General features: G+C 41.7%; 1 protein-coding gene across 1 annotated transcript in view; it reads right to left on the reverse strand.

The window, feature by feature from the left end:
• Window positions 1–665: 665 nt before the first annotated feature.
• Window positions 666–27722, reverse strand: part of VAMP7 (vesicle associated membrane protein 7) — a 37907-nt gene continuing 10850 nt past the window's right edge. The window contains exons 2-8 of the mRNA XM_084871162.1: window positions 27435–27589; window positions 23207–23264; window positions 20414–20551; window positions 18593–18683; window positions 7558–7625; window positions 5815–5907; window positions 666–2488 (exon numbers count right to left, since the gene is read on the reverse strand). Of these exons, the coding sequence (XP_084727288.1) occupies window positions 2426–2488; window positions 5815–5907; window positions 7558–7625; window positions 18593–18683; window positions 20414–20551; window positions 23207–23264; window positions 27435–27580 (657 nt within the window). The 5' untranslated portion in view covers window positions 27581–27589 and the 3' untranslated portion in view covers window positions 666–2425. The remainder of the gene's footprint in view (window positions 2489–5814; window positions 5908–7557; window positions 7626–18592; window positions 18684–20413; window positions 20552–23206; window positions 23265–27434; window positions 27590–27722) is intronic.

A 27722-nucleotide genomic window follows, 5' to 3' on the forward strand; every position in this document is an offset into this window, starting at 1 on the left:
TTGCTTTCAGTACGACCTGCCATATTTTATTAAGTTCTTTGTGTCTTGGTTTTGTAGAAATTTTATACACCGAAGACAATGCTATTGTTCTGTACTGAAAGGCTACAAGTCACACGTTTTGTACATTTTAAAATAGATTTTTAGAGAAACATTGACTGGTTGCCTAAGGCATGTGCTCTGACCGGGGATCGAACCCACAACCTGTGCATGTGCCCTGACCTGGAATCAAACCAACTACCTTTTGGCGAATGGGACGATGCGCCAACCAACTGAGCCATACCAGCCAGGGTACAAGTCCTACTTCTTCTTTTTTTTAAAAAAATAAATGTATTTTATTGATTTTTTACAGAGAGGAAAGGAGTTAGAGAGTTAGAAACATCGATGAGAGAGAGTCATCGATCAGCTGCCTCTTGCATGTCCCCTACTGGGGATGTGCCCACAACCAAGGTACATGCCCTTGACCGGAATCGAACCCGGGACCCTTCAGTCCGAAGGCTGACTCTCTATCCACTGAGCCAAACCGGTTTTGGCTAAGTCCTACTTCTTAATGTTATTTTCAGCAGAAGTAAATTAAGGGTATTTTATTTTAGGTATGTCAACCAGGGCAAAATGTCATTGCAAGAAATGAGATTCCGGGAAGAAATTCTAGCACAAAGCATCTCAGCAGATGACTCTTAAACTTTATTAATGCCTTCAGTTTGTTCATCATTCAAAACAAGAGATGTGCTTTTAAAAGCATTCTGATACATAAACAGATCAAGGAACTGCGGAGGAACTTCTCCCTAAAACATGCACATCGGTTCTTTTCAGTTGTGTACAAGGAAGGGAAATAACTTTTAAGTCTCTTTCTTTGGATTCAAGACATTTGGAAGTTATTATTCAGGAATGCCAGCTGCTTTCCTGGAACAGATGTGCTTCCCAATAGGAAATGCTGATGTAATTAAAAGGCCTTAGTGTTGATAAACAGGACTGGAAAAACATTTGCGCTTTGTCTGATCACCAGGAGAGTTCCCAGGGGACCGAACGTACATGTCAAAGAAACGAATCCGGTAGCAGGAATCGAACGGTTTGGATTGAAAAACAGGGAGTGGGAGCCAGATTATGTGACATATATATATATTCAAGGCACGTGACTAGGCTACACAGGTGGCTGGGGTTTATTGACCAATTTGTTCTTTCGCTGGGAAAAGAGTCCAATGTAATTTAATTTCCGCTTCCTGGCACTTATTGATAAATGCAATTAGAGCTGGGCAGCGAATGTCCTTTCGGATACACATTCAAGGTGCACACCAGCTAGCAGATGTCCGAGTGGCCCAAACAGTAGGACTCCGGGGTTCTTACAGGGCATTGCAGCGAGTGCTCAGCTGTCCTGGATTGTTACTAGACCCCATCTTGCCTGCTCTCGTTTCACAAAAGGATTGTTCAAAACAGGCAGCTGAGGAGCTTACGGGACCCACAAAGGATGCTCAGACTGTTATTCAACAGCAAGCTCTGGAGTTGCCCACTGACTATGTTCTGCCTGGGGTTTTCCCAGATTGGAAAACAGTCCCCACGCTACCTCCCTTCATCCAGAAAACATGCCAGCATATTCGCTGCGATTCTCTTCTTTGGCGTCCCTCCGTGACGTATTCCGTTCAAGAGACGGGTGCCCTAAATATCAACTGAAGAATATAAACAACAGAACCTCCAAGAACATGAAAACTACCCTCTTCTCAAATCAACTGGGACGGGGACACAGAGGATCAGGCTCTGCGAGGTGTGTTAATGGCCAGAGCTTTCGTCTCGAAAGTGAATGCTAGGAGGTCAGACATGATTCCATGTGCTTCGAACGGCCTAGCCAAAGGTTCCCCATCTGATGAGATAAAGTGTCTAATTCTTCACCTGCCCGGGCTACTAGAAGCAAGCAGCACCAGCAATGTAATTACACTTCCCCAGGTAACACCGAGTCTCCATCTATCAATATATCGTTTGGAGCACCTGAAACTCTTCAAGAACAAAAAAACAACAAAGATGAGATGTTAGCAATACTCTGTGTCTTGCATACTTCTGCGTGTGTGCGCGAAACGGGCCTCTGGTTACAGGAGAGAGCTCCCGGGACTGGTGCTTTCTGCCTCGGTGACAGCTCTGTGCAATTCCAAACAAAAATACTTCCCTAAGGAGATGACAGGAGTTAACCGAAGAAACAAACAAAAAGCCCATTAAGGCTACTGCTGCAATGAATGGCTCAATGTGAAGTGTATTGGAATAAATTGGCTGAAAGGACAGAGATCGATCTGGATGCATAGAACAAGATTATGAACAGAAAGAGAGAAAAGGGAGGGCTGAAGAGACTGGCAGACACCATCTGTCAGTATTAAAAGGCTTATGTCGCGCGGAACTTTGAACTTCTTGTTCTTGCCTGTCCTTGGTTGACTCGTCTTTATTTCTACACGCACTTTGGCCATGTGAATCCGCCACAGACAAGTGACACGATGATATAGATGAACACCTGGAGGGAGGAAGGAGGCAATTTTATTTTCTGGAATCTAGCATAGGATCCTAAATGATATAGGACTAACAAATACTGGTTCTATCAGAGTTGTAGTTATGTAATAATACAATACCCTCATCTAGTATTTTCAAAGATAGAGGTTGAATTAAAATTATCTGTTCTGATATAATTCTCACTGGATTTAAAAAAATATATGTATATTTTATTGATTTTTAGAGAGAGAGAAAAGGAGAGGGAGAGAGAGAGAAACATCAATGAGAGAGCAATATCTATCAGCTGGCTCCTACACGTCCCCTCCTGGGGATCAAGCTTGCAACCTGGACATGTGCCCTGACCAGGAATCAAAGGGGTTCATAGGTCGACACTCAACCACTGAGCAACACCAGCCAGGCATTTCCCACCGATTTGAATTCCACTACGCTTTCTTCAGTGGGAGGGAAAGCAGTGGGATTGTTTCACTTTACCGCAAACTAGAAAGAATCCATTTATATAACCAACTCTTACTGATACATCACTAATAGTCATAAAGATCACAAATAATAATTCCCTCTAAGTATGATTTTACTATTAAGTACATCCTTAGGTTTTACACATGGACTAATTTTTCATTATTAGGATAAAAATGTAAAAGCAGCCGAAACCGGTTTGGCTCAGTGGTAGAGCGTTGGCCTTTGGACTGAAAGGTCCCAGGTTTGATTCCAGTCAGGGGCATGTACGTTGGTTGCAGGCACATCCCCGGTAGGGGTTGTGCAAGAGGCAGCTGGCCGATGTTTCTCTCTCATCGACGTTTCTAGCTCTCTATCCCTTTCCCTTCCTCTCTGTAAAAAATCAATAAAATATATTTTAAAAACGTAAAAGCATGAGATTCTACCATTGATATTACCTATGAGCAAGAATATTGTTACTAACCTTTCAGTGGATAAAGACAATAATTATAATTACCAAGTCAAAGGCAAACTGATGATAAAAAGAAAGCAAAAACACTAGCCCTATTATAGATGTGTTTGCTCTTTAGAATATTGTAATTTGAAAATCATGTTATTTTTATTTTTTATCTAGTTGGGATGACACTGGTTCTCAAAATCATACAGGTTTTAGGGGTACAGGCTTGCTCATGTTACTATATTCCAAAAAATACATTTATTTTAGACCTTAGGTCCAGTGTATTAAATTGGTCATTTTGTTTGGCTTTAAATTACATTTTGAGACCTCTAGGTGACTGATTTAATTATTCACAGGCTTGGGGAAAAAGTTGGTAAATTCCATGCCCCCTCTAAGAAGTCATCAAAGTGTTTTGCCTTACTTCTCTACAAATGTTGGGGGGTGGTTTACAGCAAATTCTGGTTATTAATGAATAAACTCCTCACATCATGTTTATTCACTTACACACACACACACACACACACACACACACGTTCCAATTTGATATAAAGTTGCTTGCCAGATGAAAGATAAGGACTTTTAAAGCTGAAGCACAATATGTTAGGTGAAAACACCTTTTGGCAAAGATTGGCATTGCATGTAGAGTACTGCTCTGCATGTAATAAGTAATCAATAAATATAATGTTAATTGAACAACAAGCCAGCTTCATAAATCCATTAAATTCCCAGAGCATAGAAGAAGGAAGAAAAATAGCTAAGGAGCCTAGAATGTACCACCTGAAGATCCTGAGCAAGAAGACATTTAAGGCCATAACATGCCTGGCTGGTATGGCTCAGTGGTTGAGCATTGAGCTATGAACCGGATGTCACGGTTTGATTTCCGGTCAGGGCACATGCCCAGGTTACGGGCTCGATCCCTAGTGTGGGGTGTGCAAGAGGCAGGGGATTGATGATTCATTCTCATTCTCTCTCTCTCTCTCCCTCTCTTCTTTCTTCCCTCCCTATCCCTTCCTCTCTGAAATCAATAAACATATATTAAAAAAAGAAATTAAATTTAAAAAATAGCTGTATAATTCCTATAAAAATAAAAAAAATCCATTACATATAAACAACTACATTTCTGGGAGGTCAATTTTACGTGTCAAATTGGCTAGGGCACAGTGCGTTGCTTTATCCTGCACATGTGATTCAAACTCACAATCAGTTGGCTTTAAGGCTGGTTATCCTCCATAATCTGAACGAGCTCGACTCAATCAGTTAAAGGGCCTTACGAGCAGAGCTGAGGTTTCCTTGATGAGGAAGGAATGCTGCCTGTGATTTACAGCTCGCTTTCTTCCTGCGTCAGAGGGCCGGCCTGCCCTTCCTCACGGCCTGCCCTACAGATGTGGGACTTGCCCAGCTGGCGCCCACCGTCACGTAGGCTCTGCAATTCCCCACGCTGGCGCTCTGATTATACAGCCAGACAAACCCCAGGCTAGGGCTGCATTTGTTAGCAAACACAAGTCCCGTGGAAAACAAGTTAGACTCCTTTCGGTCTCAGAAACTGCAAACATGATTATGAAAACTAAAAAAAAAATAAATAAGAGAGCTGGATAGCAGAAGGAACGGAGGTAAAAGTCAATTTAGTCTGTTGGAAGAGTTAGCAAAGTGATTCTCCGGAATGTAATGCAAAAAGGGGGTTAAACATACTAAAAAGGTTACTACACATGCAGCATAGTTCAAAGAGGTCCAATATCCGCTCACAGAGGGGAGCCAATAGGAGAACAGCACATAGACTAATTTGTACTTATAGATAAGAGAACCGCTAAATAAATATTAGCAAACTGAACTCATCATGCATTAAAAATACTACATAATAACTCCTTGATATCAATCCCAGAAATAAAAGTTAATTATAAGTGCATTTATAAATGTAATTCAACACATTAATATTAAATGTAAGTGGTCACATTATCAATTCACTGGGTAGAGAAATATCATTTCCTAAAATTAAATGCCTATTCCTGATTTAAAAAAAAATGTTAGCAGTCTAGAGATAAAATGAAAGTTCTTTGACTTGATAAGAATCCAACAAGAATTCATAGTAAATGTCACTCTTATAAATTAAATATTAGAAGCATTTCATTTAAAACCAAGAACCAGCCTGGCTGGCGTGGCTCAGTGGTTGAGCATCGACATATGAACCGGGAGGCCACGGTTCAATTACCAATCAGGGCACATGCCTGGGTTACGGGTTCGATCCCCAGTTGGGGGTGTGCAGGAGGCAGCCGATCAATGATTCTCTCTCATCACTGATGTTTCTGTTCTCTCTCTCTCTCTCTCTCTCTCTCTCTCTCTCTCTCTCTCTCTCTCTCTCTCTCTCTCCCTTCCTCTTTAAAATCCATAAAAATATATTTGAAAAAAATAAATAAAATCACATGCAAAAAAAGACAAACACTTACAATGGATACGATGATAATGATGATAGTAAGCTTGAGGTTCTTCATACACATGGCTCGGGCAAGATTTCTGCTGGTTGTTTTGAAGGTAACAGACTAGGAAAAACAAAACGAAACATGAATTGTTTGAACCCTGGCACTGACTATATGGTTGGTTTGCAGCAATACCTCCAAAATGTTGACTTTCATTCACTGTTCTTTACCCCTTCCCTCTCTTCCCAGGCAGAGACGGTCATTCATAATCATTAGCTCCCAAAGAGGGCTCTGCCAGGTCTATGGTAAGCAGTACGAGCCCTCTTCACACCCCAGGGATGGGATTAAAGTGAGCCATTACAGAACCCTGGGGATTTGAATTCCTATTTGATGCCACCCTTCCTCCAAAGACCACGTGCTTTGATGAAAAACCTGTTAACCTTCTAAGACCTCCTGTTAACCAATGCTCCTGTAAAATAACAATCAACACATTTAAATAGCTCTCACCATGTGCCGGACACTGTCAGGCACTTTGCATACATTACCTTGTTGAAGCCTCAAAACATTAGGAGTTACATGTCCATTGGACAGATAATGGCCGAGGCACAGGTAAGGAACTTTCTTGAGGCCGCACAGCCAGGAAGAGGCAGAGATGGGATTCAATCCTAGGGAGCTCGACTCAAGAGCTTGTGCTATCAACTACTGCAATCCCGCTGCTGGTTCAAGGTGTAAACCTCCACTCTGCAGTTACATTTGCCCCTGTGCAGGCGCACGTGGTAACTGATCTCTGCCCACTTGGCATCACCACATATCTATCATCTTCCTCCAAGCCTTTATCCGCTAACCAGATGGGGAACACAAAGACACGAGTCATTGCAGCGTAAGGAGGTCACGGGGACACACGGACTACTTTAAGGCTCAGTGGCCCTCCCTAATCCCTGCCTCTTGCTTGATACTAAGGAAAGCCCAAGATGTCACAGCAGCCCAATCGGTGCTGCTCAGTGGTTGGGTTGACCTAGGAACCAGGAGGCCAGGGTCTGATTCCTGGTCAGGGCACATGCCTGGGCTGCGGGCTGGACCCCAGTGTGGGGTGTGCAGGAGGCAGCTGATTGATGATGTTTCTTTCTCATCGATGTTTCTATTTCTCTATTCCTCTTCCTCTCTAAAAAGGTCAATGATATATATATATATATATATATATATATATATATATATATATATATATATGTGTGTGTGTGTGTGTGTGTGTGTGTGTTTTCGGGACACTGTTATGAAATGTTTTATTTTTTATTTTATTTTTAATATATTTTTAATATATTTTTATTAAGGTATTAATAAAATACATTGATAAAAAAATAAAGATGTCACAGTAAGCAAGAAAGTGACTGCCCTGTCCAGATGTCAGGATTCGTACTGGGTCATAAGTGGCCTGAAAAAAATTTTTTTTTTCACGTTTTACAAAACCTACAGGGAACAGATTGGTATGTGCCGCTGAGGTGCTAACTGATGTAGGCATCAATCCAAAGCTTGAAAAAAAATTGTTTCTGTAAACTGAGCAGGCTTCCCAAACCGAAGCTTCCTTAGTGGCTATTAATGGTTGTGGCTCTTTTTCTATGCCTCATTGTTATCCACATAATCATAATGTAATCACATAAATAGGTCAGAACAAAACACACTACAGTATGGAATTCAAGACATTTCCCCTTTAAGTTAGCCATCAGCCACTTGCTGTACTTTTACATCCTGAAAAATACCATCATATCCTGTACTTACCGAATCCACGAGATTTTCTGTTTTATCTATCAATAGTTCCAATCTTTCTCCGCGCTGAGCTACCAGGTCTGAAAATGTTGGAAAAACGGAAAATAACATGTTTATATTAAAGACGTGCTATTTTTAATCTTTGCTTTAAGCCCAATCTGATTTTAATTATGGTTGGTCCGCCGAGAACTCCCATGGACTGGGGGAAGCGCTCGTATGTTTCATTAATAAAATATATGAGTAAAGCTTATCAGCTAAAGTGGGGGCTGGCAGGGTGTTTTTTTTCTCTGTAAAGGGGCCAGACACTGAATATTTTAGGCTTTGTGGCCCCAACAGTCTCAGTCGCAATCACTCAACTCTGTCAGACAGACAATGTGTAAACAAATGGGCATGACTCCGTTCCAAGGAAACATTATGTGGAAAAAGAGGCCAGATTTGATCCAAGGGATATCGTTTCCAAACCCCTAAATTAAGAGGATAATCTGAGAGTGAAAAAAAGACACTGGAAAGGGGAGTGTTGGACACTGCGAGAATTGTGGTCTGTGGACCCTCTCTCTAACAGAAGTCTGTAACTGGAAAAAATTATACAACAGCCCAACTCAGTGGTTGAGCATCAACTATGAATCAGGAGGTCACAGTTCGATTCCCAGTCAGGGCACAGGCTGGGGCTGCAGACTGGATCCCCAGTGGGGAGTGTGCAGGAGGCAGCCGATCCATGATTCCTGTCATCATGGATGTTTCTAGCTCGCTCTCTTTCTCTACCTGTCTCAAATCAATAAAATATATATTTTCAAACAAACAAACAAACAACAACAACAACTATTTAAAGTCTCTGAGCCCTGGCTGGTGCGGCTTAGTTGCCTGGGCATTGTCTCAAGCACCGAAAGGTTGTTGGTTCCATTCCCATCAGGGCACGTGCCCAGGTTGCAGGCTCAGTGATTGGTTGGTCAGAGTGCATACCAGAGGCAACTGATCCATGTTTCCCACATTGATGTTTCTCTCTTTATCCCTCTCCCTTCCTCTTGAAAATGAATAAAAGAAGCCAAAACCGGTTTGGCTCAGTGGTAGAGCATCAGTCTGCGGACTGATAGGTCCCAGGTTCGATTCCGGTCAAGGGCATGTACGTTGGTTGCGGGCACATCCCCGGTAGGGGGTGTGCAAGAGGCAGCTGGTCGATGTTTCTCTCTCATCGACGTTTCTAGCTCTCTATATCTCTCCCTTCCTCTCTGTAAAAAATCAATAATATATATATATATATTAAAAAGAAAATGAATAAAAGAAATTGAAAGTCTTTGAAAACTGTGAATGTCCAAATGAAGAAACATTTATACAAGAAAAACCAACCAATTCTCAGTAAGAACAGCTAAAGTCTATGGCATTTAAGCGATTACCTGCTCCATGTGTCGCTCAGCTCAGGGAGATAGAGGCTCTACTCCTGGGCTTCTCTCTCTCCTCAGGTCTCAGGCAAAGACTACACCGTCTCCCCAGGAAGGGGGAGTAGGGGCGAGTCATCACCCCTTCTCCTTCCACCCTGCCCCCCTTAAGGCTTAACATGCAGAAGCTCTACTCCGGCAGGGAGTGACGGACAGGCCTAGGGCTCCAATCCTCTCCATAGCCCCGCCACCAAGGGCAGAAGCTCTCCCTCAGGGGCGGGCCAAGACAATGGATCCCCTGCCCCGACTCATCCCCATGCTGGGAGAGGCAAGCCAAGAAGACCAGGTTACCCAGGACTCCGTAGATCGAACCAGTGTGTCCCTCCAGAGAGCAGTCCGCTGTCCTACCCATAATTATATATATTATTGATTTCAGAAAGGGAGAGATAGAAACATTAATGATGAGAGAGAATCATTGATTGGCTGCCTCCTGCACACCCCCCACTGGGGATGGAGCCCGCAACCAGGCATGTGCCCTTGACCAGAATCGAACCCAGGACCCTTCAGTTTCTGGCCGATGCTCTATCCACTGAGCCAAACCGGTTAGGGCAAGAGCTCAGGTTTTATTTGGAGCAGAGTGTAGGGAAGTTCAAGCCTAAGAGTGCTGTCAAAAACAACAGAGATTTTTAGCCTGGCTGGTGTGGCTCAGTGGTTGAGCATGGACCCAGGAACCAGGTCAATGATTCCAGTCAGGGCACATGCCCGGGTTGCAGATAGATCCCCAGTAGGGGGCGTGCAGGAGGCAGGCAACTGATGATTTTCTCTTATCATTGTTTCTATCTCTCTGTCCCTTTCCCTTCCTTTATGAAATCAATAAAAAGATATTTTATTTAAAAATACAAACAGATTTTGGAAGTAAGCAAGCAAGATGTCGGTGGTAGCATCATGAGAATCACAAGACAAACCATAGGCCGGGAGAAGTGTAACAGAGAGCTAAGAAAGAGACAGCTAAGGAGAACCATCCTGAGGTAAGAAAAATATCTAAGACTGCCCACAGAGACAGGGGAGCCCAAATCTAATTAGCTCAGACTGGAGACATTTAAGTCTGGGGAACTACTGGGAAAAAATAGAACAATTAGCCTGCGCTTCGTGAAGGTTAACAGCAGAGTGAGACACCCACAAAAGCAGACTCTCTGGAAGCATAACAGGAAGCCCGGCCAGTGTTGCTCAGTGGTTAAGCATCGACCTACAAGCTAGAAGGTCATGGTTTGATTCCTGGTCAGGACACATGTGGGTTGTGGGTTCGATCCCCACTGCGGGACGTGCAGGAGGCAGCCGATCAATGATTCTCTCTCATCGTTGATGTTCCTATCTCTCCTTCCCCCTTCCTCTCTGAAATCAATAAAAGTATATTAAAAAAAAAAAAAAAAAAGAGGCATGCCAGGGAGATCAAGAAAAGAGACAATCAAAACGACCATGTCATTTCAGGGTGACAGTATGTGTGCCCAAGGCTGAACACCATGGGAAAAACAAGACTTCAAACAGTCCAGCCTAGCACAATCGCTACACAAATAAACGAGCCAACCACAAACTCCGGGGTTTGGAAATCAGTATCCAGAGTTGCTGCAATATGTTATCTAAAGTGTCCAGTTTTCAACAAAAAATAGAGATAAGAAAACAAACAGGAAAGTGTGAGCCACAGACAGGAAAGAGAGCAGCGATTAGACATTTACATTGGGGGGCTCAGCTGTGGGACTGGGGAGTGGAATGAAATCGGAAAGCAACAACAGAAGGAAAACATATGGGATGAGGTCAAAGCGGTGCACAGAAGGGAATTTATAGCAGGGGATATATAAGGAAATTAAACACCCACATTAAAGCGAAGATGTTAGGGACTCACTCGTGCCCTTCCTTCCACTAAATTCCTATGGCAAAGCCCTGAAACCCTAACCGCCACCGTGATGGCATTCGGGCATGGGCCTCTGGGAGGTCATTAGGGTTAGATGAGAACGTGAGGTTTCTCGCTCTCCTGCTTCCTCTCCCTGCCTCCCCGCCCCCCATTCAAGGACACCGTGACAGGGCGGCAATCTATAACCAGGAAGAGAGTTCTCTGCAGAGGGAAGGAAATAATACAGATCAGGGCAGGCAAAATTAAATACAGAACAGGAAAACAATAGAGAAAAATAATTAAAACCAAAAGATTTTTATTAAAAAAAACCAAAAAAACAAAAAAAACACCCAACAACATTGACAAATCTGCAAAAACTAACCCGAGAGGAGAGAGGAAAAACTCAGATTCCTAAAAGAATCACTATCAGCTTCACAGAAATTAGGGGGATCCTAAAAGAATACTATGAATAAGAATATATATATATATATATATATATATATATATACACATACATACATACATATACATATCTCAACACGTTCGATACCTTAGATGACATAGATAAATTCCTAGAAAGACACAAAGCACCAAAACAGACTCAAGAGGAAATAGAAAATCTGAATCTGACCTACAACATATTTAATACAGAACAGAGGTTGAATCGAGGATTTTTAAATTTTACAAGAAGGGCCCAAGCTCAGATGGCTTCAGAGGTGAATTCTACCAGACACAGAAAGAAGAGCAAATTTTCACCAACTCCTCCCAAAACAGAAGAGGAGGGAACACGTCTCAGCTCATCCTAAGAGGCCAGAAATAGTCTGGTATCAAAACCAGACATAGACATCAGAAGAAAACAACAGATCAGTATCTCTTATGAATACAGACTCTAAAAATCTCCAATAAGATACCAGCATATGAATCCAGCATCCTTGTAGACCATGATAAACTGCCATTTATTTAAGAAATACAAGTTGACTTACTACCATACTTAATTGTGAAAGACTCACAAAGATCAGAAATAGACAAGGATGTCTACTCTTGCCACTTAAAAAAAATAATTGTATTGATTTCAAAGAGGAAGGGAGAGGGAGAAACATCAATGATGAGAATCGCTGATCGGCTGCCTCCTGCATGGCCCCTACTGGGGATTGAGCCCGCAACCCAGGCATGTGCCCTGACCAGGAATCGAACTGTGACCTCCTGGTTCATAGGTCGACGCCCAACCACTGAGCCACACCAGCCAGGCAACTCTTGCCACTTTTATTCGACACTGTACTGGAGGTTCTATCGTGGGCAACTGGATAGGAGGAAGAAATGAAAGGCATCCAGATTATAAAGGAAGAATTGAACTTATCTTGATTTTCAGAATGTATGATCCTGTATATTCACAATCATAAGTAATCCACTAAATGCTATTAGAACTTTAGAGCTAACAAATGAGCTCTAGAAAGTTGCATGATATAAGATCAGCATACAAAACCCATAAGCAATGAACAATCCAAAACCGGAAGAGAAAAATTCCATTTACAGCAGCATAAATAAAAATAAAAAGACTTGAAAACAAGGCAAGAAGAATGTTAGAAGATACTATCAAAGAGACATCATTCTACACTTGGCAAATGGTAAGGAAGACTTTATTCAAGACTCTAGCAGCAGGGGTCAAGACTGAGGGAAAGATTGAGCTCAACTCTGAATATGAGCATGTCCCAGTGAATAGTGGGCAATGTCAGCATTCTGGCAGCTCCGTGATGCAATGGCGCCTGTCCAGGGTGAGTTCCCGCCTTGCACCCTGAGCTGCCAAGACAGGTCCCGGGCACCTGCACCCCTGACCTGGAATAAGTGGGTTGGAAAAGAATTGTACTTGTTTTTATTAATCTTTCTTAAATGTATGTGTAGCTCATGCTTATTTCAATGCTTACTATTAGAAGTATTTGGGGTCTTTATTTATAAGTTTGCTGCTGTTTTTGTGACCAAATATGCTGTAGGAACTGATCTCTTGTTCATATCAATTAGCTTAAGGTAAAACTGGTTTCACTATATATTGTTTCTCTTAAAGTCACAGTTTCCGGGAACCTACTGAGGACTTACTATATGCCAGGGGTCCTCAAACTTTTTAAAGTGGGGGCCAGATCACGGTCCCTCAGAGAGCTGGAGGGCCGGACTATATGAACTACTAATTCCTACTGTAACACCTCGGCTGCGCTCACTGCCCAAAAAACCTGGCGGGCCGGATCAGACTCCTCTGTGGGCCACATGTGGCCCGCAGGCCGTAGTTTGAAGACCCCTGCTATATGCCATTCAAAAAAAATTTAACCTGAAATGGATTAAAGACTTAATATTGGTCTTTGCAATATTTTTTAAAAATATATATTTTATTGATTTTTTTACAGAGAGGAAGAGAGAGGGATAGAGAGTTAGAAACATCGATGAGGATGTGCCCGCAACCAAGGTACATGCCCTTGACCGGAATCGAACCTGGGACCTTTCAGTCTGCAGGCCGGTGCTCTATCCACTGAGCCAAACTGGTTTTGGCATCTTTGCAATATTTTTTAGAATATGACACCAAAACATAAGCAATGAAAGCACAAATCAACAAGTGGTCTACAGCAAACTAAAAAGCTCTGCGCAGCAAAAGAAACAATCAACAGAATGAAAAGACCACTTCCAGGATGGGAAAAAATATTTGCAAACCCCTATACTGGATAAGGGGTGTCCCAAAAATGTATACACGCATTTTGAACAAGTATAAAGGCCATGTTTATTAAAATGCATTTCACTTTCAAAGTGAAGCTATCAGCTGTTCATGCGTATACATTTTTGGGACACCCTGTATATAAATAATTCCTAAAACTCAGTAACAAAAGAAAACGACGAAAACACACAAACAAGCTGATTAAAAATGGGCAGAGGGACTGAACAGATATTTTTCCAAAGGCATACAAATGGCCAACAAGGTAAGTGAAAAGATACTCAGCATCACTCGTCATCAGGAGCAAGCAAATCAAAGCCACAGGGAGGGGCGGGAGGCCACAGGTGGAGCCGGGCTGCCGTGTGGCCACAGGCCGCCACGGGCTAGCCTCAGATTGATCAGCAGGCTCTGTGCCACCAGCCACGTCAGCCCCTCCTGGCTTCCCTCGCTGCTAATCCCCAAGGCTCTGGGCCTCTGCTCTCCAGATCTCACCCCGCCCTGCGCGGCTCAAGGACAGGCAGTGAGAGCTGCAGACGCAAAGCAATGTCAATAAAACCACCCTGGAGCCTGCAGAAAAGAAAAGAAAGAAAACGCACATATTTTGGAATGGCTATCACCAAGAAGACAAGAGATGCCAGCAAGTGGGGGAAAAAAAGGGAACCCTTTTGCTCTGCTGGTGGAAATGTGAATTGGTTCAGCCAGGTTTCTGAAACAATTAAAAATACCGCTCCCACATGATCTGGCAATCCCACTTTGGGGTATAGATTCAAAGGAAATAAAAATAGGATTTTGAAGAGTTATCTGCATTCCCAGGTTTATTGTAGCACTGTTCACAATAGCCAAGACACGTAAACAACTGAAGTGTCCATTAATGTATGAATGATGAATGAATGGATTTAGAATATGTCACACTCACACACACACACACACACACACATGCACACGCACACAGGAAATCCTGCCATCTGCAATAACATAGGTGGATCTCGGGGCACTATTCTTAGTGAAAGAAAGCAGCCTGAGAAAGACCAATATTGTATATTATTTACATATGGAATCTAAAAAATGCCAAACTCATAGAAACGGAGAGTAGAATGATTGTAACCGACGGATGGGGGTTGGAGAAATTGGGGAGATGTTGTTAAGGGTATAAACTTGCAAGGAGAAGGTGAATACGTCTGGAGATCTAATGCACAGCCCACCGATTACAATCAACAACACTGCATTATGTGCTTCAAAATTGCTAAGAGACTAGATGGTGTTTCTCACCGCAAAAAGTAATTTATGTGATAGATGTTAGCTACAGCTAAGGTGGTAATCACTGCAATATACAAATATATCAAATCAACATGCTGTGCTCCTTAAACTCACAGGATTTTGTCTGTAAATTGTATCTCAGCAATGAAAAAAGAGGAGCAGGATGAGGGGATGGTCCGTGCCTGGAAAATGACTGGAAGTGAAACCAAGGCAAGGGAATCTTGCTAAACTGGCCTAAAGCATCTCGGTAAAGGGCAGGCCAAAGATTTACACATCAAAGGTAGGGGATGAGGAACTTTGGTCGGCTATCAGGGGTGATCAGCTATCAAGGGTAGGGGATTGACTTAACAGGATTCTCTGCTGAAACTGGCTTAGGCAGGCCAAGGACAGGGCCTAAGGATGAAGCCTGGTCAAACAGAGGGCTTAGAGGAGCTGTGTAACCTTTGGTCAAGCATAGTCTTTGTCACGTATGACTTGTACGCTGCAAACTACAGAACGTCTTAAAAACACACACACACACACACACACAACTTCAAGAAGACCTAAATAAATGAAAAGGCATCTCATGTTCATGGATCAGAAGTTTAATATCGTGAAACTGGCAATGTTACCCAAATCGACCTACAGATGCAACACGATCCCTATCAAAATCCCAGCTATTTTGGTATCAGACACTGACAAGCCTACCTTAACATTCTCATGGAAATGATATGCAGAATAGCCAAAGCAATCTGCAAAAAGAACAAAGTTGGAGGACTCACACTTCCTGATTTCAAATCTTACTACAAATCTACATGACAGTGTGGCACTGGCCTAAGGGCACAGTATTGGCACAGACCCGAGAGTCCAGGTAAACCATACATTTTTGCAAGGATGTGAAGAATCTGGAATCTGCATGCATTGCTACTAGAAATGGACAATGTAGCAGCTACTTTAGGCATGTTTGGCCTTACTCAACATGTGAAACATGTCAGGGGAGGGGGGCAGGGGTTGGGTGGAGATGGGCCAAGGGGGGCAGTGGGGGACATCTATAACACTGTCAACTATAAAAAAAAATTTAACGCCGGGACCGGTTTGGCTCAGTGGATAGAGCATCGGCTTGCGAACTGAAAGGTCCTGGGTTCGATTCCGGTCAAGGGCATGTACCTTGGTTGCGGGCACATCCCCAGTGGGGGGTGTGCAAGAGGCAGCTGGTCGGTGTTTCTCTCTCATTGACGTTTCTAACTCTCTGTCCCTCTCAATTCCTCTCTGTGTAAAATCAATAAAATATATTTTAAAATAAATAAATAAATAAAAATTTAAAAAAAATTTAAGAATAAAAGAAAAAATAGTTAAACATGGAGGTCCCATGAGGCTTGTAATTCTACTCCTAGCTATATATCCAAGAGAACTGAAAATAGATACTCACACAGAAACTTGTATACTAATGTTCACAGAAGCACTATTCATAACCAAAAAGTAGAAATCGCCCAAGTGTCCATCAACTAATAGATAAATAAAATGTATCAATGCAATGGAATATTCAGCCATAACAAAGAATGAAAGACTGATGCATGCTAACCTCAAAATCATCATGGCAAGTCAAAAAAGCCAAGATGCAAAAGGCCACATGTTACAGGATTCCATTTATATGAAATGTCCAGAAAAAGCAAATCTATATGGACAGAAAGGGCTTAGGTCTGGAGTTTGAGGGGACTGTCTGTAAGTGGGTATAGGATTTCTTTTGGGGGGGAGGGGTGATGAAAATGTTCTAAAATTGATTGTGGTGATAGTTGCACAACTCTGACTATAGTAAAACCATTGGACTGTATACTTTAAATGGGTGAGTCGTATGGTATGTGAACTGTATCTCAATGCAGCTGTTAAAAAATCAAAGGGAAACATTTAGAAATGGTTTTACTGCATTTCTGTTGTCTTTGTTATTCTAAAAATAAATACATTTAAAAGGAGTTGATTAAAAAGCTTCATCTTCTAGAAACATGCATCTGTAATCTATATATATAAAACCCTAAGCAACCAGTCAACTATTTGACCAGTCAACCATTTGACTGGTCGCTATGACATGCACTGACCACCAGGGGGCAGGTGCTCAATGGAGGAGCTGCCCCCTGGTGGTCAGTGCACTTCCACAGTGGGTGCGGCTGCAGTAGTACTGAGCTGCGGTGGCTGCAGGCACAGCGGGGCAGGGATGGCAGGAGTGGCACAGCGCCTGGCCCAGGCTCGGGCACCTCCCTGGCTGCCTGCCATTTCACGCACTACTACATCCTTCAGGGGATGTTGGACTGACGACATCCCACAGTCTGACATCACTGGAGGGGTCCTGGATTTCAAAAGGGACCCCAGGCTGAGGGACCCCACCGGTGCACGAATGTGTGCACTGAGCCTCTAGTAAATAATATTATAGTAGTTGGCTGCTTCCACTTTCAGGTAAAATAAATATATTCATTGACAAAAAAAAGAGGAACAAGAGGAAGCTATTTTTTCAAAAGGTTCTCTAGACTGCATCTAGACATATAATTAAAACTAAAATCAATAAAAGGACATCACTTCAAGTACCCAAGAGACATACACATCCATAACCGCAAAAAATGTTTCTGCCTTTTGATTATTAATTCCATTCCTGGGAATTAGGCTTAAGAAAATCATAATAGCCACAAAACCATTTCTAACAGAACGGTTATATAACACAAACATCTAAATCCGTGCTACCTAAGAGTGTCTGCTGCTGCTTTAAGTCTCTAAGGGAACTGTTCAGTCCCATTGAGATTTTCACAATGAGACGTTCTCAGTAAAGGGAGCACAGCACTGACTTACAGAACTAAAGTGTAAAAAATAAAGACAGGACTGATAACCTATGATATAACTCAATGAAATACTGGATGAACAGAAAGTAGACTAACAATAGCCAACAGTCACTCAACTCTTGCTATGTGCCCAGCCATGTACAAAGTGATTTACTTACATTATCTCTTTTTTCCCTGGTATCCTTAGGCTCTATTTTCTTCTTTTTGCAGATTAGTAAATAAAGCTCAGAGAGGTTAAAGGACTGACCAAAGACTAACAGCAAGTAGGACTTGAAATCAGGCATGCATGACCCCAAATCTTGATCACTATATTACTGCCTCCATGAAATGGAATATAAACTATGATTACAACTAAGCATATATGTGGATAAAAGTTTAAAGGAAGGAAAATGAAAAGAAATCTTAGGATGGTGAGACCAAGAATACATTTTTTTTAATTGTCTTTTCTTGCCCGGCCAGCATGGCTCAGTGGTTGAATCAGGAGGTGATGGCTCGACCCCAATCAGGGCACATGCCCGGGTTTGGGGCTCAATCCCCTGTGGGGGGCATGCAGGAGGCAGCCAATCAATGATTCTCTCTCATCATCAATGTTCCTATCTCTCTTCCTCTCCCTTCTTCTCTGAAATAAATTAAATTTTTTTTTTTTGTAAAAAAAAGAGCTATAAACCTTCTAAGGTGGTTAAATGGTTATACTTTAAAGTATCTACTGATAATATCAGCTATCTGGATATCTCCAGCCAAAAACTGATTAAATTATGCTAAATCCTTGAATTGTTGTGAGGGCCTAGGAAATTAGTCTTGCTAAACAAACTAATAAATTTAGAATATAGAACAATCATAAGTACTAAAAAGAAACCATTCAAACAGTAGACAGTATCATAGGTAAGTAATCTCCGTATCTCAGCTGACAATTAGCTTCCAGTAGTAAGAATAAGGAAGTATGGTTTCGGTCTCTCTAGAATTGTTTGACCCCAATCAAGTAATCTATTATCATTTTTGTCCACATTCACATGAGCTTTGTCATGAAACATACCTATGTTTCTGACCATGATTCCTTTCAGCTCATCCACTTGGGCTTGGGTCTCCATCACTTTGTCTAGGCTCTTGTTTTCAGAATGATGCTTCTGTAAGAAAATAGTATTGAACTTACAGTACCCAGACATTATTTATAATAGGAAAACAAAAAGAAGAGGAGTGACAATGAGAAGTACTATAAAATTATGTGTCTATTGATACCAAAAACATGTCACTTTATTTAAACATTATTACCAGACCTAGGAAAAATCCTATATAATAAAAGGCTAATATGCAAATTGTCCCCTTGACCAGGAGTTCGACTGGGAGTTCCACGAGGGGGCGGAGCCAGCCAGCCAAATGCTTAGGGCCCCTCCCCACCACCGGCTCATTACCCCAATTGGGACAGGCTGGCTGGATCCCACCCATGCACGAATTCATGCACCAGGTCTCCAGCATAAACATAAAAATGCTACCAAATTAAATACGTGTTATAGTATAAAAATGACACCTTATTTTAAATGAAGTAAAGCTAAATATATTATAATATATCAAATATATATCTGAGACTCTTGGAACAGAAAGTAGGGGGTTCAGACTGGGAAGAAAGAAGAACAGAAGACTGTGGTTGAGGCAAGGGTGGCAGGACAGGGAAAGGGTACACTAAATTGTTCCCCACCACTTGGGTATGATGAGATAGGAAATGGCCCAGCTTCTAGGAATCTGTTCTTATACTGTTGGGATCAAGGTATGCATCCTATTTTGATTAGCTTTTTATAGGAGTTAGAAATATAAGATACTGATAACAGTATATGTTTTGAAATTATCATCCATAGCTTACAATTGAGTGCTTAACATACAGTATTCCAGTCACTTAACTGTGCTAAATGCTTCAAGTAGGGGATATTATTTAATTCACTCAAAAACTCTATGATGAAGATGCTATCATTATTACAGCCATTTGCAGGTAACTATTCAGAGGATCACACACAGAACCGGAGCTAATGACAACAGCCTAAGTTGAAAGTTCTCTGCCAGCTTTCCTTGTTTACTTTTGACTGTGCATCAGTATGTTTTTTGTTGGTGACATTTTACATAGTTTCACATATATGAATGTTTCCTAGTGGGAAGTATAAAACAAAACAATTGATTCTCTTCCTCTCCCTTCCTTCTATGAAATCAATAAAAAAAAACACCAACATTTAAAAAAAGCCTCACATTGAGCAAAACAAGAAAAAGAGCACATAATATATGGTTCCATGTATAGTAAATTCTAGAAAAGACAAAACTATAGTGAAAGAAAATAGTGCAGTGTTTCCCGAGGCAGAGTGAGGGAGAGGACTGACTTCAAAGGGACAGGAGGGGACTTTTAAAGTCAAGGAGATGTTTTCTATCTGAAAAGGGTACTATTTCACAGGTGTATACATATGTAAAACTTCACTGAGCCCACAATTAGGCAAGCCGACAGATAAACAGACTTTCAGAGGCCTGCTCTGAGCTGTTCAGAAATTAAAGTTGTCTCATGGGATGGGAGAAGGTCACTGAATAGGTTGAGAGACCATTGGGGACGTTGAATGAATTTATGCATTGCGTGTAGATTAAGTACATGACATTTAATGTCCTTCCCAGCCCTGAGATACTATGAGCATTATTAACAGAGAATATCACCAACTATCAGCTTTCTACCCTAAAATGACCCCTTTTGTGAGAGAAATTACATTATGGTGGCATCTAATAACATAATCAGAAAACTGTATTGCAGGTCAGGGTCCTCTATATTCATGGTGCTTTGAGGTAATCAAGATATGAATAAAATACTATATCCTGAGAAAGATCTTACCAGCTGTGCGGCCAAGACACTTGAGAACTCACTATTCATGGCATAAGGCAGGGCTGTCTGCGCCCTTGAGCCATAGGTAGTCTGGAACCTCTTCTTTATCTCATTCAGAAAATTAAAGGCCCGGGAACGTTCGAAATCCTGAGGAGAGACCAGCACAGAGTTCAAAAGTAAACAAAAGATGACATAGATGATTAACGACCATAAGAACAGCTAACATTTACTGAGCAATGATTCCATGAGGAAGAACTAACACTGACCTCATTTTACAGATAAGGAAACAAAGTCTCGGGAAAGGTAACCAGCTAGCCAAAGGTCAGATAACTGGTAAATGAATGAGCCGAGAGTCCACTCCAAACATGTTTGATTACTGCCAACTGAAGATAACAGGAACTAGGTGAGCTTCTTGAGAGCAGGAATTGGGGTTTACTTCCTCCATATCTTTCCCAGGATCTTTTAGATGGCCCAGCTCAAGGTGTTTAATAAACCCATAATAACAGTACAGTCATTCATAACAAAGATAACGCTACCAAGATAAACTTTGAACTGATTTTTTCCCCCAAGAGTGGTGAGACATTTTGAAAAGATCAAATGATGTCCTTGTGTCTAGTCCCAGCTAGTCAAAAAGTATTTATATATTATATAAAGACTTACACACACACACACACACACACACACACACAATTATAGTTCAATAAATATAAGACTCAGCTCTGAGAAATTTAGTGATATTTCTCATGGACTCTAAGTCCTTTCACATCCGTCATTTTAGATACAGCTGGATTTTTCAAAATAATTTTTAAAAGCACTGTGAGACCAAGGATAAAAATCACTGTGGTAATTTGACAGTCTGTTCGATGCTTCTCTGCCTCTGTAGCTATCTTTTTGTTCATCAGGTTATGATGTTATTATCCATAAATGAGTGAGATCATGTGGTATTTTTCTTGAACAGACTGTCAAATTACAGAGGGAAGGCAGGGGAGGCGGGGGAGATAAGAGATCAACCGAAGGACTTGCATGCATGCATATAAGCACAAGCAATGGATGCAAGACACTGTGGGCTGAGGGCATGTATAGTAGTGGGGTGGGGGGCAATAGGGGGATATGGGCACATATGTATTACCTTAATCAATAAAAAAAATTGAAAAAAAAGAATCTAGACTGAATGATTATCTGTTAGATTTATAGATAAAATTCATGGATAGGTAGAAGAGATGGGACTAAAATTCTAATTCTTTTTTGATGATACTTTTATTAAACATGTTAATTAAATGTTTTCTAATTGAATCCAAATAAATTATTGAAAGATTAAAAAAAAAAAAAGCCAAAACCGGTTTGGCTCAGTGGATAGTGTTGGCCTGCAGACTGAAAGGTCCTGGGTTCGATCCCGGTCAAGGGCATGTACCTTGGTTGCGAGCACATCCCCAGTAGGGAGTGTGCAGGAGGTAGCTGATGGATGTTTCTCTCTCATCGATGTTTCTAACTCTCTATCCCTCTCTCTTCCTCTCTGTAAAAAATCAATATATATATATCACTGTGGTGACCACTGTGATTGACACATCTCCAATTCACCAGATGATTAATCAAGCCAAGGGTTCTTAAACTGGGGTCAGCGGTCCCAATTCAAGGGGCCTATGTACTTAAATAGAAAAAAAAAAACCTACGCTGCTATTTTCACCAATCTTTAACTTATATTTCAATTTTGAATGTAGGGAACAAGCCAGAGTAGTATCATTAGATAGTAGCTGTGACTCTACCACCAACAGAAAAATTTTTTTCATATATGTTATAAACATCTCGAAATATTGTTATAATCAAATTATTATTAGATGTCAGACCCATGGCTAGATCTTGTAAATGAATTCACAAAGAAGCATACACCTTAAGACCTGTGAACACTGTCTTCCAATATGCTTGGTTTCGTTTATAGTCCTGTACTTTATTTCATATTTTAAAACCAATATGAAGGTCAGAGGGGTCTGTGACACAATAAAAGCTGATACCCGTGTCGATCCCATGCCTCTGGTCAGTGATCAATTTAGAAATAAGTATGTAGCCTGGTCCTAGCCAAAGCTGCACGAAAGGAAGTCTGCTTTGAGAGCAGGGGGAGGGGAGAGTGTGTTTTTGGAAAAAATTTCCTCATTCCTCATACAATAAGAGACGGGAGGAAACCCAGTCCCCAGCCTCTGGACACAAATAACTAAGCGTGTGGCTACATGCAGACAGAAGGGGGGAGGCCGGGGAGAATGTCTAGGGAGGAAAGGACACTAAGTCAGAGAGAAAGGGCCTTGGCAACAGTAAGTTACTGAGCATTTCGAGTCCAGAATTGACAAATACTCAAAATCAACCTGCCAATGTGAACTGCAGCTGATCAGAGTATATTGTGATTTTCCCAAAGTTCACACACATTAAAAAAAAAAATTCACTAACTATTAATTGGAGGGATGAAATAATGTAATTTACTATTTCAGGTACATTTTGAGAATATTTGATACCAAAGAGTCATATTTATGAACACCAATTCTCACTTCACAATAGGATAAATGGAGAAGTTGCAAGAAGTTAAGCTAAAACTCTACCAGAACCAAGCTGATTTGCATATAATCAGATAGCAACTCTACTTGTTATCTGCTGCTCTGTATGATAAATGTAAAGTATAGAAAAAACATTTCCAGCTATGGACAGTTATATCCATGTCACCTTTCCCCACCACAGATATAGATAATTAAGAACTAAAAAAATGACTCTATTAACAGTACACGTAATTAAATAGCAATATGTCCTCAAGTTACTTACATCATCAGTAATGCAAAGGTATATAATCCTGTCTTGGCAGATGTAATGAAACAAATAACTGTAGGATAAAAGATATAAAAGTTATGTGGTTATGTGGTTACAAGTAATATCTCTTTCTCTTTTGTCTTTTTCTATGTATAAGCGAAATCGTATTGCTAATGTGACCATATTATTTACAAATACTGTCTATTCTCTTTTCCCCTCCTTTATGCATACCTGTTTCTCTCAAGTCAAACTGATAGGAACAAATAAGAAATTAAAAGAATGTCTCTACTTGCTGGCCAGTGTGGCTCAGTGGTTGAGCATCGACCTATTTTCCAGGAGGTCATGATTAGATTCCTGGTCAGGGCACATGCCCTGGTTGCAGCTACATCCCCAGTATGGGGTGTGCAGGAGGCAGCCGATCAATGCTTCTCTCTCATCACTGATGTTTCTCTCCTTCTCCCTTCTTCTCTGATATCAATAAAATATATATTTAAAAAATAGAATGTCTCTACTCTAACTATATAGCACAACAGTGGGCACACTTACCCATTAAAACTATAGCTGCACAAGCATAACTGCACTCTTAAGGCCTGGATAAGAGATGACAGCTTAGGAGGGACACGGAATTAAAGTTAAACCCCAATGAGCAATATGGTCTTCCCTGCCTTTTCCTAAGATCTCAGGGCACTTTCTCCTCCAAATACTCGATGATAACGTTTGCTTGGTCTCTGCTTTGAAGTCAGCTGCCGGGCTATGAGATGAGTAAACTCATCAGTCCCTGCCTTCCCAGAGATCACTGCGGGGAAGGACAGAGCGGCATGGTTTAGGTAGGATGAGGGGTTAAAGGCAGGAGATGGTGTCTGGGAACAGAGGTGAGGTAACTAAGAGAGTCTGACTAAGGGTTAACAGGAAGGACATCCTAGAATAAGCAAGAGATGGCGAGGGAAAGAGCAAGCGAAGTGTTCCCGAGTGAGAGCCCAACAAGCCTTAAGGGCCTGGAGCATAAAATGGGTTTAGGAAAGTCAAATTTGTTCATATGACTGGAGTATAGAATGTAAGGAAAAAATAAATTGACTGTATTGATGAAGCTGGAGAAGGAAGCAAATACCGGGTTACATAAGACTTTAAAACCTCACTATGCATTATGCTAAGAACAGTGAACAAGGGGAGAGTGATTAGGTTTGCAGTATAAAAGGATGTTTTCTGGCCCTGACCATGTGGCTCAGTTGGTGGAGCACTCTCCTGGATCCCCTGTAGGGGGCGTGCAGGAGGCAGCGCATTGATGTTCTTTTTCTCATCCATGTTTCTATCCCTCTCTCATTCTTCCTTCCCCTCTCTCTAAAATCAACAAAAACATATATAGATGCTTTGCCTAGAGCACTGGTTCTCAACCTTTCTAATGCCGCGACCCTTTAATACAGTTCCTCATGTTGTGGTGACCCCCAACCACAAAACTATTTTAATTGCTACTTCATAACTGTAATTTTGCTGTTAATGAATTGTAATGTAAATATCTGTGTTTTCTGATGGTCTTAGGCCAGTGGTCGGCAAACTCATTAGTCAACAGAGCCAAATATCAACAGGACAATGATTAAAATTTCTTTTGAGAGCCACATTTTTTAAACTTAAACTTCTTCTAACGCCACTTCTTCAACATAGACTCACTTAGGCCGTGATATTTTGTGGAAGAGCCACACTCAAGGGGCCAAAGAGCCACATGTGGCTCGCGAGCCGCAGTTTGCTGACCATGGTCTTAAGCTCTACGGTGAGTCACAGGTTGAGAACCGCTAGCAGGGTCGCCTAAGACCATCGGAAAACACAGATATTTACATTACGATTCATAACAGTAGCAAAATTACAGTTATGAAGTAGCAACGAAAATAATTTTATGGTTGGGGGTCACCACAACATGAGGAACTGTATCAAAGGGTTGCGGCATTAGGGAGGTTGAGAACCACTGGCCTAGAGTGTGAGAACTGACCGAAAGGAGGACCGGACAGACTCTCCTGCAGTAGAGCAGGTAAGAAGGAATGAAGGAGGTAAACTAAAGTACTATAGGTAGAAGAAGGGACAAAGAGAAACAGAACAGAATCTGGTGATTGGCTATTGGAGGTGAGACACGGGGATAATTTGCCACCTAGATTTCTACCTTGGGCAAGTGAATAGACAGAAGTATCTGTTGAGTTATATTGTTTTTTAAAATATATATATTTTTTTATTGATTTCAGAGAGGAATGGGGAGAGACAGAAACATTAATGATGAGAATCATTGATCAGCTGCCTCCTGTATGCCCCACACTGGGAATTGAGCCCCCAAACTGGGCCTGTGCCCTGACCGGAAGTCACTCTGGCCTGGGTCACAGGTCAACGCTCAACCACTGAGCCACACCTGTCGGGCTTGAGCTATATTATTATTATTTTTTTAAATAGATTTTATTGATTTTTTACAGAAAGGAGGAGAGAGGGATAGAGAGCTAGAAACGTCGATGAGAGAGAAACATTGACCAGCTGCCTCTTGCACACCCCCTACTGGGGATGTGCCCGCAACCAACGTACATGCCCTTGACCGGAATCGAACCCGGGACCTTTCAGTCCGCAGACCGACGCTCTACCACTGAGCCAAACCGGTTTCGGCTGGCTTGAGCTATATTATTAATGGCCAGATAGAGGCTTCCTATGAATTACCCAGAGGCATGGGAACTCAAGGCAAAATGTCTTCCTCCACTGCTCTGAAAGTGTTCACATCAACTCCACCGATGACTTCCCCATTGCTGTATCCAGTGGCTGTCTCGGAAACATTTGCTAGTGGTGACCACTTCCTTTTTCTGGAAGGTGCTTTCTTTGTACTAGATTTTCTTGACAGCAGGCTGGCCTAGTTTATGTGTCTCTTTCCTTCTCTCGTGATGTCTTCTAGCACCCTCAGCCCTTGCTTTCCTCACACGTGCTCCCTAAAGGGCGGCATCCACTCTCATGCTGTGTGGTTGATGTCTGTTTTCGGCTGTGATGACTGCTCTTACATCTGGCCTATCTCCTGAGTTCTAGGTCTGCATACGCTACTGGCTAGTAGACATATCCAACCGGATGACCCAGAGACATCTTAAACTCATGTCCAAAGTGGAAGTCTTCCTTTTCGCTACAAAATGTACTTCTCTTAAATCACACTTGGGAGTGACTTGGTGCAAAGATAACAAAAGGAGTGATTGGTCCCTGCTATCAAGGGGACAGAGACAAGAGAGAAAGATGGTAATTATAATACCGTTAAGTGTTACAATATGAATAAACCCAGGATTCTACGGAGACACACAAAAAGGGGGACCTGGCCGTAGCTGGTTTGGCTCAGTGGATAGAGCATCGGCCTGTGGACTGATGGGTCCCGGGCTCAATATGGGTCAAGGGAACATGCCTGGGTTGTGGCTCGATCCCCAGTAAGGGGTGTGCAGAAGGTAGTCGAACAATGATTCTCATCATTGATCTCTCTCTCTCTCTCTCTCTCTCAAATTAATAAAAAAAAAGGGGGGGGGGGCACCTGACCCAGCTTGAAGTTCAGGGGTTTCTAGAAGAAGCTGGGTGCAGGGGCAAAGGTGGGAATGAGGGACATCTATAATACGATCAACAAGAAGAAGAAGAAGAAGAAGAAGAAGAAGAAGAAGAAGAAGAAGAAGAAGAAGAAGAAGAAGACGACAACAACAGCCTAGCCAATGTGAGTCAGTGTTTGAGCATCAACCTATGAACCAGGAGGTCAAAGTTCCATTCCCAGTCAGGGCACATGCCTGGGTTGTGGGTTCAATCCCCAGTGAGGGCCATGCCGGAGGCAGCCGATCAATGATTCTCTCTCATCACTGATGTTTCTATCAATGATTCTCTCTCATCATTGATGTTTCTATTTCTCACTCCCTCTCCCTTCCTCTCAGAAATCAATAAAAATGTATTTAAAAAAAGAAATATATATCTTATCTGGATCAAGTTTCACATATCCTAGAGCTCTATAACAAAGTAATTTTTACCTCTCACATTTCCCTTTCTTTCTTTAAAATATTAAATCACTTCAAATGATAGAATAAAATAATTATAAGTTAAATTTATAATTAATAGAAATTGACATGTTCTAAGCTGGTAAAGGTTACTGGTCTGTCAGCTTATTCAAATGATCTACTAAGCAGTTTCTTTCCTAGTTTTATGCTGTCCTGATTATAATAATAGAATTCACTTCTTTCACCCTTTACCCAGGCAGAGCAGAACTCACCTGCCATGTGAGTATGTTAGTTTGTTATTTTCAGAAGGTATCTTAGCCAGAATCTGCTCCGTCACCTCCAGGAAGTTTCCCCCACACCAAGCATGTTTGGCAAGAATGGTGGTTCCTCTGGCCACAACAGCAAAAAGAATGGCCATGGTTTTAACCTATCAAAGGGGGGGAAAAAAGACACAAAACTTAGAATATCCTATATAATAAAAGGCGAATATGCAAATTGACCAAACGGTGGAACCACCAGTCCACCGTTTGACGCACACTGATCACCAGGGGGGTAGACGC

This window comes from Pipistrellus hanaki (assembly GCF_964339955.1).
Source record: "Pipistrellus hanaki genome assembly, chromosome: X".
Lineage (NCBI taxonomy): Eukaryota > Metazoa > Chordata > Mammalia > Chiroptera > Vespertilionidae > Pipistrellus > Pipistrellus hanaki.